Consider the following 16893-nt stretch of genomic DNA (forward strand, 5'->3'; position numbering starts at 1 on the left):
TGGGGATATGTGACAGAGCCGTGACTATCTGTAGCTAAGACTTCCACTTCTACTAATCATGCTTTCCCTTTTCATGTCCTCGACTGGAAACTTTGTAAGCTTTGGAGAAAGAGCACCACGCTCTGCCTGGGTTTTGAAACAGATGCCCAAATGTTCTTTGATTATCCTTAAGAGTATCTGTAGGTTTGGAATATCAGTATTATGTCTCTGTAGATCTTGATTATGAAGCATGAATTATGTGTAGTTCTTCCAGCTTCCAAAATTGGCAGCAACGATTCTAGCACAATTCTCTGATTAGGTTTTGTAATAGTTGGTGAATACAACTGAGATTTGCAAATACACAGATTCATTTCTTCAACATACCTTGCCTGCCAGCATGAGGAACTGTATGGCAAAGTCTGTGATTACTTCTTTTTTCCTTGATGACTTATGGTGCTTTGTAATTTGCTATAGTGTTTGCAGTTAGGCTGTTTGGTATATTCTACAAGTGGTAACCATTTTTCAGACAAGTATATTTTTAATAGAGATTTAAATTCTCAACAAGTCAAATTAATTGGCAACTTTTTGTGTCTTTTTGAAATAAAGTAATATAAGGCCAGGTGGGTCCTTATACTTGTCCTTTTGGCAGATCTGGTGATCTGATAATTTGTCATTTTCTGTTGTACAGTATTCAGGTACTCGGAATAACCAAAACTGTTACAGCCTATAGCCAATGAAGAACAATAGGTAGTTATAGAGACTTGTACTGTATGCTGCCTGAAGTCTCTGTTTGGATCGTACAGAAAAAGGAGCATCTTTGTTCTGTGTGATGTTTTTCTATACTAAGTGTGCCTTGAAGGAATTTCTTTGTTTACCTCATGCTTTCTTGAATTTCAGTTGTTTGTGCTGCATTTTAAATTATTCTTGTTTTGTATGGGTGGTTTTGTTAAACACTTCATATGATTTATTTTTAAATCTTCCAAGTCTGCTATTGGAAGTCTTAGGAATATCCAGAACTATCAGAATTTTTAATGGATTTACATAGAATTTCTCTTTAATTGCTTGTCACATGCATGTTGTTCCCTATTATTTCCATACTTATAAGGGAAATATATATGAATATGTGTTAGTGTATAACAGCAAATGAATGGCTAAGTTAATTAGACCAGTCATTAGAAACACTTCAATATAACGGTGTATTTATAGCAATGCAATTACTGTAGCAATAATCAAAGCTTCTTCTTGTGTTTATTTGAGCATGACTTGGTTTTAATTGAGTAAAAGAACATGAAAGAGCAGGGCTCCAAGAAAGCTGGGCTGGTCCTTATCCTGAGGAACTTGAAGTTCAAATAAATGTGCAATCAAATGAAAGCTAAAAAAAATGCCTAAAGGAAAGGCTGTGGCATAGTTCAGTTTGTTTTGTAAATATGTGATTTGTTTGAGACCATGTTTTTGTAACATGTAATGACTGGGTAGAGTTTTAACTGTTTCTTAACAGATTATTTTTCTGACTGAATCCTGGAATGTTTTTCTTGATCAGTATTATCTTGTAAACTTGTCAGTATATAAATCGAACAGAAGTGAAATGACTCTTTCTAAATTGTTTTTCATTTTAGCTGCCAGAAATGCTTCACGGAGATGGAGATAATGAAGAGCATGGTTATTGTCCTGTGGGGCAGTTCATTCTTCAGAATCTAGGCCTGCTTCTTGGATTTGCCATCATGCTGGTGATTGCCCTCTACGAAGATAAAATTGTGCTTGACATCCAGTTTTGACCATCTCTGGTAATGACCATCTCTGGTAATCACTGTGGTTACAATAATGTTACTGTATGGCTTTGAGTCTGCACTGTTTTACTGTATGCACATTGCTCAGAGGAAAAGCAGTGGCTTGCACTACTTACACAAGTACAGTATATTCATTTCTGTGTAGATTACCTTCTGATTTTTTCCAATTAAAACTGGATATGATGACCCAGTGCATCTTCTAAACTCAAGTGACAGACAATTAGGAAATACTGAATATGAGAAATGGGTTCAGTGTGCTATAATAGGAAGCACTGCTTGCTTGCTTAAGAAAAGAAAAAGTGCAGTGAAGGATCTACTCTTTTGGGAAAATATCCTTTCATACTACATTTGAACAGAACCCAGAAAATCTTACAGCTGAAATTCATACCTCTGCAAAAAACCAGAGTAAGCTTTTAGTGCCACATAAGGCTTAAGTAGTGCATATATATATTTTTATATATATATATATTCTGTGCTGATTTCTCTGCATAGTTGTGACAAGTATTGAATCTTACAACAACACATGACTGGAAACCACTGTGCTGGTTTAAATTAGAAGTAAAATCCTAAACACTGTTTAAATTCTTTGACTACACATTAAGCTGCACTCCTTCATTATAAACTTCATGTGTAAGAAGGCAGGCTGTTGCAATATACACTGCAAAGAGCTATGTTCTGTCGAGGATCAGTTTGACAATGTTTTCCTGACTAAGATTTATTTGATGTTTGTTCCTTGATATTAGTAGGAAAATGCAAAATGCAGTAGAATTAGTGTTAGCTTGGGGAAATCCCTGATGTCAGAGTTATTGAGGTATTTCTGGTTCTTTTTTACAGATGCTAAACATGTATTGTGTGCCACTTGCAATCTAAACTACTGAAGAATTTGTGGCTGTGAATTTGTGCAAACTCTCTTTTAACAGAGAATCCATATGGGAATTTCTGCATTTTTTTTTAACAGTTACTTTTGGATGTTTTCTTCTGTTTATGTTAAAACAGTCTAAAGTGCAAGATGCTAGTTACTGAACCTGGGCACAAAGGTTAAATTATGCTCTTGTGTATGTAGTTCTGGTGGGTTATTTACAATACTGTAATATCAGATCAAATCTGTTTCTACAATGCCTTGGTATCAGACATTGTAGCACTGGCCATTTCTGGCAATAGACAGTATGTAGGAAGATTTCTACTTCCAGCATAAAGCAGTTCATTTCTATAATATTTTTTTACAGTTTTGGTATTTAAATTAGATTATTAAAAAGCAGATATAATAGATCCGTGGTGTGTGTAATTTGGAAGGATAGATGGAAAATTTGGGCCTTAACTTGCTGGGATCAGCTGTCCTGGATTGGAATGTGCTGAGATGCTTGTATTGCCAGACATGAGTTAGTTTTTCTTGTACCCATCTCCCTTAAAAATTGTGAGTTTGTGAGGAGTGCAAGTTGATTCTGTAGTACCAATCCTAAGCATGATAGTAGCCTTTTTTAAAACATACAGTTTGTCTTCTTTTATGTGTATGCCAGGTAAGCTGTATTTTGACTACGTGCCATTTTGTTTCAGTCTGCTTGGCGCCAGTGTAGCTGCTAAAACCATACTGATCCTAACGCCTTTAACAAGAACCAGTTGGTATCTTCATTCCATTTCAAGTTTATGCGTGTTTCCTGTGGCCCTTTGCTTTTTGAAGCTTCAGTTGATAATTTAGTTTTTACTAAGAGCAGCTCATATATTTTAAAGGTATCAGTTGGTTCTTGCCAGTATTTCTTCCTAATGCAGTATCAAGAAACAGTATTAAGGGTCCATTTCAAAGAAGGGTACAGCTTCTTCAGTGAAGAAGCCAAAAGCGCCCAGGGTCCAGTTAAGCAGTCATTTGATGCTCTGAACTTAGCGTGTGTGTGTGTGTGTGTGTGTGTGTGTGTGTGGAAGGGGGGGGGGGTGATTTTTTGTTTTTTAAACAGGTGTATTATTGGGCACTTATTAGCTAATACACTGTTGTTTCAGATGAATTTCTTCAGTGCAAAGATCCTGGGTGACATTTTTTCATAGAGCCCAAGTTAGGTCCCTGAGTACAATTTTCAGAGACTTAAGTAACTGGATACCTTCTGAGGATCTGAGCTGAAATATCCTATGTTGCTTATGTGTTAGCATGACCTTTAATTTTAATGTTGTTAATTCTGTCAAGTATAAGGGGGTCATTATGCAGTTGAATTGATATTTTGTCAAATCATTTTTTAAATTTTATGTCTTTTAATTCTTTTCAAATGAAGATTTCCTATTTCGGGTAGTATATTTACTTTTGTATTAGTTGAAATGTGGTTATAGCTTAATACGCTGCCTCTATAGGAAAATAGTTAACTTCTTCCCAAGACCATCTTCAGACAAGGGAAAAACATGGTCATTGAAGGTAGGTACTGCATTTTTCATATTAAATATGGGGTTTTCCCTTTTATTTTCTAGTATTTATTACAGGATATGAAGAGCAGTGTAACAGCTGTGGCTTCTTCTATAGGTTTCCACCAGTATTGAATTTCAAGTCATTTTAATGTACAGTTTTAGGTCATGTTACAGACAATCTGAATTCCACTACATTTCTAGTTGGCTTCAACATTCCATTCTGCTTGAATCCAGAGTCTCATTTAACTTGTATTTGTTGGAGGGCATAAATGTTACTTGTATATTACAATGCTGTCACTGTGTGACATCCCATATGAATTTTGATGTAGATCACATTGCATTCAATCAGCTGTGATTATGCTTAGAAAATATTGTAGTAGCTAGATGCAGTGTGATTCCTCCCACTCCTGCCCCCATTAACAATTGAGTCTATGGTTTAAAAATGTGATTATGGTCCTATAAGATACTTGCTGAGCTATGAGTCTTTTTGTTATAACTAAATCATTTTTAAAAATTTTATAAAGCTGGAAATGATCAAATGCTGTTTTGTTCATTGTCAACAGTGTTGTGTTCATTTTATGTATGTTCCTTATTTATAAGGAGCCTTCAGAAAATAAAATTATTCAAGGAGCAGATATTCTTGTTGGCTTTTATAAGGTTTTATTGTACATTTTTAGTGTATTCTTTCAAATCTCATGAAAGGCACAAATGCAACATTGTAAACAAACTCCTTTTATATGCTGATTTTCCTTTTTAAGTGACATTTAAGGCTTGACATGCATCCTTTGTAAGTGAACTGGAAAATGAGCCTCAATAAATTGTGGTAAATTCATGAGTTAAGCTGGCATAATAGAGCCACACCCCGTCCAATCCAGTGTGCTTCCGGTTGGTCGGAAGGGAGAATCATTGCAATGACAAAGTTGGTAGAATGGCCTGTAGTTGACAGGACCCCTCTTCTCTCGCTGGTCTTGTACAGTGGGGCCAGGTAACTTGGTCGGTGTGGAATCTCTGTTTTCTTACAGGGCTTCAGCCATATCTGCAGTAGAGAATAAAATAATCCTTTTCAGTTTTTTTTTAAACAAAAAACAAAAAACAAAAAACAAAAAGGAAACTCTCGTGGCTTGTCCAAAGTGTTTTGACAGTGTTCCGTTTTGGTTTTGTTTGCTTTTATACAGCTAGCCCTGAAAACCTGTTTGCCATTTTCTCTTTCTTAGCAGATTGATTCTCTCCCAAAATAAGCAACCCCAACTCTCCTGCTGCCATCACCATTAGCAGAGGATTCTCTTCTCCTCTCAGAAACTTAATTTCTAATTCTACACAAAATGTTTTCAACTCAGTTTAAAGAGTTTTACGAATTTACCTTATTACTTCCTTTAAGACTAGAGCTTAGAGTATGGATCCCACCATGTTTATTGGTAGTTCCTACTAGAAGATGTCACCAAATGAAAGATACTGACCACAGGTACTGTATCATAGAGGATTTTTGGATAAGATTCTCCCAGCTTCTTAGTTTGTCTGTTCCAGCGTGCTCCATCCAAGAACAATCCCCGAATGTAGACTCCTGAACCGGTAGTAAAAGATGCTGTATTACGCAAGGAGTGAAAATGTCTCCTAGCTGAGGGCAGCAGCTGAAGTGTGACACTTTGCTAAGAGTCAGTAGATTGTGTGGGCCTTTGTCAATTCTTTGTGCTTCAAATGTTGATGAACTAACTTTCTGAGTACATAACAAACTTATATCGTATTACAATTTATTATGATTAGTGTTATATAAAGTTACAACGTCCAATAATACCATCGCCTATCCAACCTTTCCAAATGTTGGGTGAGGCTAAAAGCTATTCCAAAGTACAAGACACCTGTATAATGATTTTACAGTTGTCATTATTATAAAATCCTCTGTGTCTATATATATATATATATATGTGTATATATATATATATGTATATATATATATATATGTATATATACACACACACACACACACACACACACACACACACACACACACTATATATTGTAAACTTGGATATTTCCAACCTTGGAGGTTTGATCATATTAACAGTCTTCAGTCTTCACATTGTTTCACTGCTTATGTTTCAAATTACCGTTCTTATGTCTTTCTGAAACAGTTCATTGAAGGAGTTAAATGTTTAAAAACATAAACTATAAATATCTTATGACAGCTGTCGTTCCATCAACCCAGCTCTAACTTGAGAAGAAAATAAATAGACTTCATCAGACTTGCACCTTCTTGCTGTGTATACTGAAAACTGGAACTTCTAAAACAAGAAATAAACCTGCCCCAACAGAAAAAGAGCTGAAAGAGACTAGATGTTGATTTCCCAGGCAACCTGCCAAGCTCTTCTTTACATCACTTCCAGTCAAACTGGTCCTCAGAAAAATATTTGAAAGAGTATTAAGAACTGTTTAGTTTAATCTCTCCTTGTTCTGAGGAAAGACAGGCTCAAGAAAGTATCTGCAACTGGAACCTAAGGCAGGCAACATAAAATAGAGTGTTTTGAAAAATACTTTATTTTCCCCTTAAAGCAATCCCCTACTGCACCTTACAATCTCATCAATGGGACTGTGGTTTTTCTATGGATAACTAAACTAGCCTATCCAAATCTTCTACTATGTATCTTGCTTTCATTGGCTTAGGGAAAATACTCTGTATCTTCAGGCACATGTGTTGAGGACTGAAATAAAGGAAAAGAAAAAGGAGGCTAAATATCACTAGGAAGTTTGATCTCCTGTGGAAAGGTTTGGGCTAAGGAGAATCTTCTGGTGTTATTTTATACCTGTAGGCCAATCTAGGAAGTTCACTAATGCCAGCAATAATTTCTTTCTTACTTAAATAGGATTTTATCACTTTTTGTGCATCTCTTGAGGGAGGTTAACAGTACAGTAGTGTATGTTTTCCAACTAAATTCATTGAATTAATTGTGTGATGCATTGAATTAATTGTGTAACTCTGAGTCTGCAAATTTATGTTAACCTCTGACTACTTCAGCATAGGCAGGTAATTGTGTCACGCATTTACTTACCGTCTTCAGGAGCATTATCGTATTCCTTATCTTCCAGCACTTCGTAGTCAAATTCTAGTAGGTCTATTGGAATAGTGTATTTTCTGGCATAGTTCTGCTGAGCACCGGTTAAGAACGCTTGAGTGAAGAAGAATCCTGAAATCCAGAAGACTGGCGGAGTTCCATTTTCATACCACTCCTGCAGCAGCAAAAGGGGGAGGAGGAGGAGAAAAGTAGTAAGTTGGATTTTATTTATTATAGTAGTCAGGAAAGCATTGAAAGTAATTTTTGCCTTTGTGAATCCAGGGTTGTCTTTTCCTTTCAGAAGGCAGCAGTATTTTGGATGGCTGATGTTTAAAATGTCACGAACTTGTGAAAAAAAACCACTCTGTTGCCTGGAAATATTTAGCTTATGTGAATGTATTATTCTGTTAAACGTGCATCACCTATGGAAGTTCATCAAATGACTGTTTCATTTTCTCTTTCTCCTCCGTTAGCAGAGGCAGTTCAGCTTTCATCTTTGTTTCTCTCTGCAGACGGCAGACCCTTAACCAATTTTTTGCAGACTGTTTTTAAAACTGTCATATTTCCCTTCCAGGGCCAAAGTACGTGTTCTCTGAGTAACTGCAAATGCAGAATTTGCCAGGATTTTTCTATACCTCAAGCTGGATGTTTCTTGTTCTTTTTTGTTTTGTTTTATTTTTCTTTAATTTACCTAAGTTTTGGTCCTGGAACTTTTGTCCATCTTGACATCTATTCTTAGAGCAGGTATGGAGGAGGCTACCTGGTAGGAATTACATCTTTCATCTTTCAGGTCTGAACTACCTAAATCAGTTCTGTCTTTAGTGTCAAAGGCATATATCAGTCTTAACACTTTCATGGTGGTCTTATTCAATTCAAGATGACCAAGGTTTATCATGTACAGTCAGTTAAAGTCAGTTTTGTGAATCTGCCGTCTTACAGGTGATGGACCCCATTGATTCTCCCTAACTCATTCAGCTTTCTTCAACAGCATCCTAGGGAAAGCTTGGCATTTGACCTTAATTAATATAAAAGATGTAGTATTAAAATGCTTTTCTAATTTAAACTTTATTATTGGAAAAGACACTTAAGAAGATATTGTTAAGTTCTATGTTATTTACCAACACTACCACGACAAAGATCTGTATGCAATTTAAGAGGTTCTTAGTAATCCCCTTTGGAAGGCCAATTCTGGCATCTGTCATACAGTAGTACTGATGTATTGCACCCCTTTTTATGAGGTGTAGGGTACGTGGCAAAACATAGTGCTTCATTAGATGCTCTTATGAGCACGCTGCTCTACAAAAAGATGTAGCAAGGAACTGAACTCTACATGTCAGCTATTCAGAGTAAGTATGCTTATGTGTGTGTGTATTCACTTGTGGAGATGTCATCTGAGTTTAAAAGACAAAAATAGTAAGCAGCATTGAAAAAATCTATAAACAGGGTATTCTCACCTGTAAGAATTTCAGTCTGCTAAGGAAGTCACTCACATAGCTGCCAAGGGGCTTGAGGCTTGGATAAGACTTACTCATCCATAATCCTGGAATTTTGCCTTTCAAAATGCTGTTTACCACTTCTTCCATTTCAGCAGACATCACTACTAGTCCCTAAAGGAAATTCAGAAAAGATGTCTAAATACTTTGTTTTGCTTATAACAATAAATTTTTAAAGCCTCACTTTAAGAATTAAAAAGTAAACCTAACTCTTTGTCCAACAGATGTAACCAGCTTTTAGCTAAGTCAGACCAGAGCCACCCTGCAAACAAGAAGAATGGTAATAGTAAAAAGTTAGCAGTCTGATACAGTAGTCAGTTGTCATATGGGTCAAAAAAGGGCCCACAGACCCTTTTAGAAAGAAATACTGAAAAATTCCCCCTCAGAAAGGGAGAATTCTTCCTCAGAAACATGTTCTTCCCAGAGTGCTTTTGAGTTTTACTAATTGTAAATGCTCATTTAGTTAGTTAGCTATTTTCCCCAAAACTCCACAACACAGTGATTCTGCAAGTGATTCTTTTATTAGTCTAAATTTGCAGATTTTTCAGTTTGTTTTTTGGCTTAAAGAGGAAGAAGTGGTTGGAGTTTGGGGGGCAGGGTTGGTTTGTTTGTTTTGTGTGTGTATGTTGGGACAGGGTCAGTTAAACCTTACCAACCTTAAGGTTAAATGGAACAAAAAAATTTCCCTAAACACACTTTGTTCTTCTGTATTTTGCATAGCCATAGCTTTTGATTCCTACTTAGAAAAAGGACCAATTTTGGACTGCCTCTGAGGATTCCAGTTTGAGGTGCTGAGAGCTGCTTTAATGTGTAAGAAATTGTGTGAGGTGCTTCAGTCTTTCATGTCCGTAAGTTAAAAAAAACAGATGTGAACCTAGTTACTGCTTGTCTTATTTGCTAGCAAATGTGTGTAGCTAAAAGAACCTTGTGTTTTAGCTTTTCTGCAATAGGCACAGTAATACTTTTATATTCCATTGTACTCCTGTCATTTTAAGATGCAGATGAAAAATCAGTTTGAAGTTTGGACTCTTAAAAGCAGCTGACTGGCTAACCTGAATCAGACTTTAGGGCGAGTTCTCTAAGGTACTACTATTGATAGCTTGGAGATTGAGGCTAGGTTCCAATTACATGCCCTTACGGCTTATTTTTCAACTCACCTTTATTGCTTTCTGGATGTTAACACAGGAGTCACGTATTGTCTGCAGTAACTTGTTAAAGCGGCCCATCTCCTGGACAAGCACCGTGTTCATGCTTTGAGTGTAAGTGGTTGGATATCTTCTCATTGCTGCTTCAGTGTCAAAGTTGGAAGGAAGTTTGCTCAGCACGTCTCCTGCGACCTCATAAACAACATCATCGGTGGATTTTGCACCGGCACCAGATGCCCAAGACTAAAGACAGCCAAAAATTTGAATTATTATGGAAAAAAGAAAGAAAGGGGACTTGGGAAAGTGAGTAGTTAAAATACAAAAAAAATAGCCGTTTTGTAGGCGCTGTTTAAAAGATTATTACAGTTCCAACCCTCTTCCACTCCTCTAGCCACCCACTGTGGTCACTGTACTACAATCAATTTACCCTAAAAGTGCTAATGGCTTCACCCTAAGTGAAGCGTGTGACAGCTACAGAAATCAGTTTCCAAACTGCTTATGGCCTCACTGATGGTTGTGTTGTCAGTTTTTTGCCGTGTTGGAAGATTCAACAGCTCTGTTAGCTAACTTTACAATGTAGTTTTTGGTTAGTAATGAGCAGCCTCACATAAGCAGCATCATACAAGAGCTCAGGCTAGTCCAACTGCCTGCTGACGCTAGGGTCAGATTACCCTAGTAGCCCCATGGAGGTTGGCTTGTCATCTTCCAGCCATGCTCTAATGATGAAGTCTGGTTGCCTGATCCTGCAGCCAGAGACCATCAGGCCCTTCACAACCATAGAGCCCTCCGAAACAGCAAAAAACTCATCCTAAACTCTTTCCTTAGGGGAGCAGCACAGCTTCTTCCTCCCCTTTCCCCCCTCAACACTGGATGAGGAGGCCACATTATATTTGGGTCTGTATGAAGATAGCTCATTAAATGTGCTTTAGTAACACTGTAGGTTTACTAATGAATATGATTTGTTCTTCTAAAACAAAAAGTAACATTGCTGTAACTGAAATTAATTAGTTTCATAATTTCATGTATTATTGCATCAGGTTGTCTATTAGCCATAAAACTAACAAAAGCTGGTTTCCTACACATTTGTGTCCCTTTTATTCTTTTTGCCTAAATCCAAGTTCCACTGTAAACCAAACTCTGCCCAGCACCTCCTCTGAAGTGCCCTCCAGCAATTAAAAAACACCTCTCATCTGAGATTAGCCCAAAGCTGTCCCCATACCCATTGGCTGGCCAGCTGCTGTCAAATGGCATAAAGTGCTGCCAAGTTCTGTCTCCCTTTCCCTCAGTCTGTTTTCTCTTGCTCCCTGAACCCAGGTGTTCATTTTTCTCATGACACTTACAGGAACTATATTATCTAGACTGTTGCATGGTTTTAAAACTGGAAGCTCTCTTTGTTTAGGAAGACAGGCAGGAAAAATACAACACTAACTAAGCCTTAAAGATTTCTTAAGTGGAATAGTAATTTCACCAGAATGGAGATGCAAACCAAAATAATTTTTTTTCCAGCAAAACTGGAAAAAAAAGCTGAACTTAGTAACGTGTAGACTGAGTAGAAAGTTACGGTTAAGATCTTTAGTCTTTTTACATACCTGTGTAAGAAGAATGTTATCAAACAACAGTTGCGTTTCTGACTGATCCTTTGTAATATCAGCATTTGCATTCATTCCAAATATCTCTGGGGAAGGATTCAGTGGAAGTGTCTTTGTATATTCGATGTAGCTTTGGTACTGGAAAAAATAGCAAAAGAGGGGAGAAAAAGGCTCTAGAGTTGTACTAAGATGCAGAAATGGACAAACAGCCCAAGGCAGGCCTCAAGCTATATCTCAAAGAAAACACTACAGATGTTCCTACTGTAATCAATACAAACTATAAAGCAAACTACACAGGGATTGAATGCATCCTGTGAATTCCTCTAGTCCATCCTCTTACCCTGAAGAGAAGATTAGCTTTGCTGAAACAGCTGTTGGAAATTCTCTTACAAAATAAGATACCTAGTACAAGTGGCTCCGGACCCTTTCTGGGCTCACTGCTTGCAGAGCTGTCAGAGAAGGCATTTTCCTGATGTTTAACATAACTGTCCTGAGTGATAATTTAAATTCATTATGATGTCCTTTCTATCTCCAGCCGATATTAACAGATTATTGTCTCTTATGCCTGTTTTATGGTGTTTTTAACTTCAGCAGGCTGGGTTTCTCCCTTATTGCCCTCTCAGAGTGCTGACTCACACAGAGAAAAGTGAGTTTAGTTAGTAGGGTGGGGGTTTTTTGTTTTTGTTTTTTTTTTTTAAACATCATTTCCATTTACTGCTGAAACAAGTACTAACAGAATGTGGGATTAAGCCACAAAAATGAGCAGTGACAGCAGTAAGCACCAAGGCACATATCAATGTGAGCAAAGTATGATCTGCTTGTTTTTAAATAAGCCATTTGGAATTCTCAGATACTTACGTCTCCTTCAGGAGGAACAAAATAAAGGCCACTTGGGTCAAATTTATAATCTACATTTGTAATGACTTCTGAAGAGTAGAACTTGTTTAGAATACTACGGAGCGTACGCCGATCCCAGTCATCAGTAACTCTGCCACCATAATTGCATTCTCCAGTCATATAGCGAAGGGCATCATATGGCAGGTCCTGAAAAAAAGCAAGCCAATGCTCTGATGTGCTGCCTAGCGCTTCTCAGCACAGCTATATTAGTGTCACAGTGATTTACTCGAACTTCATCCAAAATTCTCAGTGGAAACTTTAAAAACCATTATTTTACCTCTGTTTGATAGCTTATGCTTGTAATTAACACCACCAAAAATTTCCATAATAATACAGATGAATCCTCTGCTGGCGCCTGCCTCCCCCCCCCCCCCCCCCCCCCAGCATTGGTTTGTGAAAAACTTTTCCAAAATTTTCTGAACGTATTTGGCTATACACACTGTTTAACTAACAAACAACTATGCTGTCAGAGGACCATAACTATTCTCCTAGTCTTAAGCCTGCATTCAACAAGTAACAGGGGCACGTACTTTCCAGCTAGCCTCTTGGACACTCTGTTTGTGGAAAAAAATTTCAAAAAAATCCTTGATGGGAGTCCTGAGATTGGAACAAGCTAGATTTATCTTAGAAGCATGAACAGAACAAATTATGGATATTAAGAGATAAATCCTCTACAGAAGGTCAGGGCAAGAGCTGGTGATATGTTGAGGACAGGCTAATAAATGGTTCTGTATACCAAATAATAAAGCAAACACCAAAAAAAGTACTGGTAACTCTGGCCACCATGTACAAATCATTAATCTCTCGGGAAGAAAAACACTTCCCTACTGACTCGGCAATATTCAAGCCTTTGCTCATAACCTCCAGTCATACAGCTGGATGATTACCTCCACTCCCACGCTCTCCCTGCAAAGGAGAAATGCCTAACTATGAAGTTGCTTTCTCATGCTATATCACAGTTTGCCAGTTACCACAGATAACCAAACATACTTCAGGTGGACAGCGGTTTGACGATAACACCTGTATTTTAGACAGCTGGCACATGCAAAGCAAAAGCACCAGTATTTGAAAACATTTGTTACCTCTCCCTATCACAAGCCTCTTCTGTGTTGCACCTCCTATTGATTCCCTGGCACTCGTCAACTCCATCAGCTGATACAGACCCATGAAATACCCCCTGTAACATCAGGGTTTGTGACTTTCCAAGCTACTCGTGCTACTCACAACTGTACCTCAGAGCAGCCTGCAGAGTATACAGAAGAATTGGGCAGGCAAAATGATTTGGCTCTGGAACAGGATTTTTTTTTTTTTTTCCCCTCCCTCTCCCAGAGATTAATTCAGAGCCCTGAGCCCTTCCATGCAGTTATCATATGGAGGGAAATTAAAATATTTAAATAAATAAATAAAAACTCAACTAGGTACAAAGTTCGTTTGTAAATGCACCATGTACCCATAAAGTGCAATGATGTAAACAAATTTCACAACAATACTAGCAGTAATTCCTTTTTCGCCCCCCCCAAAAAAAAATTTTGAAGAAAGTATCATCATTTCTAGTTCACAGTTTAAGAAGCTGAAACACAAACTAATTCCAGAGATTCTGCTATGAAACACTGCCTAGCTCTGCAAACAAGGAAGGAAGGAAAGTGATTCCCCCAAATTTACACAAATAAATCAAGGTCTATTGAGCTGCAACAGCCTAGAGTGTAGTAGTATCCCTAACATCAAGGAAATCACAGTTATGCAAATATTTAGTATGGTATATTACAGCTTAACATAGCATCTCCAAGAGCTGTAATCCACAGTCTAGAGCCAGGATAAGATTCCAGGGAATAAGGCAATATTAAGGAGCAAATTGTGCTTTATTTTGCAGGGCAGAATTTCTAAATTGTGGTTTGAAAGTTTCCCAAATTAGTTACATACTGATGTCGTGCCATGGCACATGGACCAATTGAAATGCACACTATTACAAGTAGACCTTTGTTTCTAATTCACTACCCCTTAGGAAACTGTTGCTGGTGTGGCAACACCCAGCCTGCACTGGTATGTCACGAGCAGCCCTGGCTGGCAGAGGAGAGGCTGGGCCAGGGCTGTGGAGAGCGCGGTACCTTGTACTGGTTGAGGAACAGCTGCAGCTGCTGCACGCTGATGCGCAGATCAGTCTCATTGAATTCGTAGGCAATGTTCCACCCGAGGGGCCCAAATTTCCGCCTTTCTTGTACCAGTGCATGGAAGAAGCAAAGACTGTAGAGCAATGTCTTGAACTCAGCCTTAAAACCAAACACAACAACATTAATAAGTCATTTGTGTTTTAAACAGTTTTGTTTTGTCATATGTCCTGCATAGCAGTGCTGCATTAGTCTCTCAAAACCCAGTATCTCTTACCACTGATAATGTACTGTTTATGATTCATGTGTAGCTTACTTAAAAAGCATGGGGCGGGGGGGGAAATGGCATTTAATTTTAAGTGAAGTCCTTTACTTGTAAAGTAAAAGTCCTGCAAATCTCATTGTGCAATCACTTGGCCTTCTCAATTCTAGAATGGAAATATTTTTGTGTTATAGATTAAAGACATGCCAAAACAGCATTGAGGTCAGTGAATATCCCACAACAAGAGTCCCCAACCTTGCAGATTTGTAACGGGAAATTACTTGCTTTTTACTTTTTTTTTCTTTAAACTAGAAAGCTGTATCATTAATGTCATACCACAAACTCTCAGTTGAAGAAGTGTAAGACTAGTGGTAAAATAAAGCTAAAATATTAATAAAATTTACTTCACTGCTGCCAGTAACAAAGACCAGCTTCATTGCAGTGGAAGACAACTATGCAGCTGGTAGTTTTTACCCAGAGCATACATACACAATCATCAGAGCCTACTTCAGCTGTTTTACAAGACTAAATTAACAATGCCAATACAACATTACTAACAGGCTTTTTGCAGCTGTTGAAAAAGTCAGGATCAGAGATTGGATCCATCAGGTATGAACGAATTATATTAGCCCGTAAACCTTTTGGTGCTTCATTAGTCATTTTCACTCCATTCTGAAGTACAGACACTGGAAAATTTGGAGATGGGTAACTGGTGAGCCAAATTCGGAAATCTGGATGTGTTGTATCAGGGTTTAGCTCCTAAAACAAACACACATAAAAACAAGCAATTGGAAGACATGATAGATGAATACACACCTCAACTTTTCATCTTAAAGCAGACTTTTTTTTTTTTAAGTGGGAAAAATACACCAAAGTTTAAGTAGACTTAAGCGGACCTTACATATACAATACAAAGCTTGTATGTGACCATAGTGCAAGTCCCAGGTAGGTATGACAATTTCCACTCTACAACTCATGCATTTTTATTCTAAACTTCAGTATTTTGAGCTAAAATTGGGCATCTCTGTGCATGTTTGTGGAATATATGAACAGAAAACAGTGCAGGCTTTGTACCACAGGAACAATGGAATGTATATTTTTCCCACTTACAGTCACGCAGCTGTGCTGGAAAGGACTGAAGTAACAATGTGCATACATCAGAAACGTACTAAGTTTTAAGGGGTGGGGGGGAGATGTACCCTAGTACCTCTCTGGAAACCTATAGTTGTACTACGTAAAATTCCTTAGAGTACCAGTTTCTGCAATAGTAGACACGTGAGGAAAGCTCTTGGCTTGAAGGGACTGTTGCAGTGGCTGGGAATTACCATTCAAGCAATGGGCAAGACCCACAATGTTCATGAGCACTTTTCACTCCAGTAGACAGAAGGAAAAAGACAGAACCAGTATGTGATGATTCCTTTTTTATAATGGGAATCATCATGAAGTATGTTAAGCTGGTTTTTCAGCTGCCATAATGGCTCAGAGATACCTTCAGAAGTGTTTATCAGAAGAAGATAATACTTATTTTTACCTCAAAGACTCTTTCCAGTATTGGCATCCATGATGTTGCCAGATGGCAATTTTGCAGAATTATCCATGTTCCTTCCTTTACTGCCTTCTCTATCATTTTCATGGCTATCGGGCCTTGGCCTTGACCAAGTGAGAGAGAGCTAAGCTTTGTACCACCATATCCCTGCATATATAAAGCATATTATAAGTAAGACTAATATACATCAAAACTTCTGATATGACAGTTCACATCTAATATACAGTATATTTTAAAATACAGATCAAATCTCTCTTTCATGTCATTCCAGTTGAGTCACACCTCTTCTCTGCCAGGGAAAAACTCCAACTCCATATCCATTTAATTCTGAACTGTAAAATTCTACTTCACAAGACTCCTCAAAACAGTATACTCTTTAAGGATGTAGACATCTTACTATAAAATGCAGAATACATTTACAACACAGTGGCTGGAGACTTCAGGTATGCCTGTCATTCTCAACTGCACAGAACTCTGACAGAATAGTCAAGAAATGCAAGAAATGTATCTTACCAGGAAAAAAGCAACTTTCTATTACTAATACAATAATCTTTTTACATAAGAACTGATTCAGGTTGTTGGGATTTTTTTTTGTTTAAATGCCTTAATAATGATAGCCAAAGCCAAGAAAAAGCCATATTTGAATTCCGAGGTGTAG

General features: G+C 37.7%; 3 protein-coding genes across 12 annotated transcripts in view; 2 read left to right on the forward strand and 1 right to left on the reverse strand.

The window, feature by feature from the left end:
* SLC39A10 (solute carrier family 39 member 10) overlaps window positions 1-4786 on the forward strand; it is a 56272-nt gene extending 51486 nt beyond the window's left edge. For 4 of the 5 annotated variants that reach the window (XM_064515117.1, XM_064515120.1, XM_064515119.1 and 1 more), the window contains one exon: window positions 1596-4786. In XM_064515117.1, the coding sequence (XP_064371187.1) occupies window positions 1596-1754 (159 nt within the window). In that variant the 3' untranslated portion in view covers window positions 1755-4786. The remainder of the gene's footprint in view (window positions 1-1595) is intronic. The other variant, XM_064515118.1, reaches the window with a different exon arrangement.
* Window positions 4787-4788: 2 nt separating this feature from the next.
* Window positions 4789-16893, reverse strand: part of DNAH7 (dynein axonemal heavy chain 7) — a 122345-nt gene continuing 110240 nt past the window's right edge. The window contains exons 55-64 of the mRNA XM_026100623.2: window positions 16221-16382; window positions 15248-15448; window positions 14428-14589; window positions 12284-12469; window positions 11426-11563; window positions 9849-10079; window positions 8653-8805; window positions 7196-7373; window positions 5609-5712; window positions 4789-5187 (exon numbers count right to left, since the gene is read on the reverse strand). Of these exons, the coding sequence (XP_025956408.1) occupies window positions 4981-5187; window positions 5609-5712; window positions 7196-7373; window positions 8653-8805; window positions 9849-10079; window positions 11426-11563; window positions 12284-12469; window positions 14428-14589; window positions 15248-15448; window positions 16221-16382 (1722 nt within the window). The 3' untranslated portion in view covers window positions 4789-4980. The remainder of the gene's footprint in view (window positions 5188-5608; window positions 5713-7195; window positions 7374-8652; window positions 8806-9848; window positions 10080-11425; window positions 11564-12283; window positions 12470-14427; window positions 14590-15247; window positions 15449-16220; window positions 16383-16893) is intronic.
* LOC112983647 (baculoviral IAP repeat-containing protein 5.1-A-like) overlaps window positions 10011-16893 on the forward strand; it is a 45389-nt gene continuing 38506 nt past the window's right edge. For 5 of the 6 annotated variants that reach the window (XM_064515122.1, XM_064515127.1, XM_064515124.1 and 2 more), the window contains exons 1-2: window positions 10015-10139; window positions 16507-16678. The gene's annotated coding sequence lies outside the window, so the exon portion shown is untranslated. Of the gene's footprint in view, window positions 10140-16506; window positions 16679-16893 lie in introns of all 6 variants that reach the window. The other variant, XM_064515123.1, reaches the window with a different exon arrangement.

This window comes from Dromaius novaehollandiae, chromosome 7 (genome assembly GCF_036370855.1).
Source record: "Dromaius novaehollandiae isolate bDroNov1 chromosome 7, bDroNov1.hap1, whole genome shotgun sequence".
NCBI lineage: Eukaryota > Metazoa > Chordata > Aves > Casuariiformes > Dromaiidae > Dromaius > Dromaius novaehollandiae.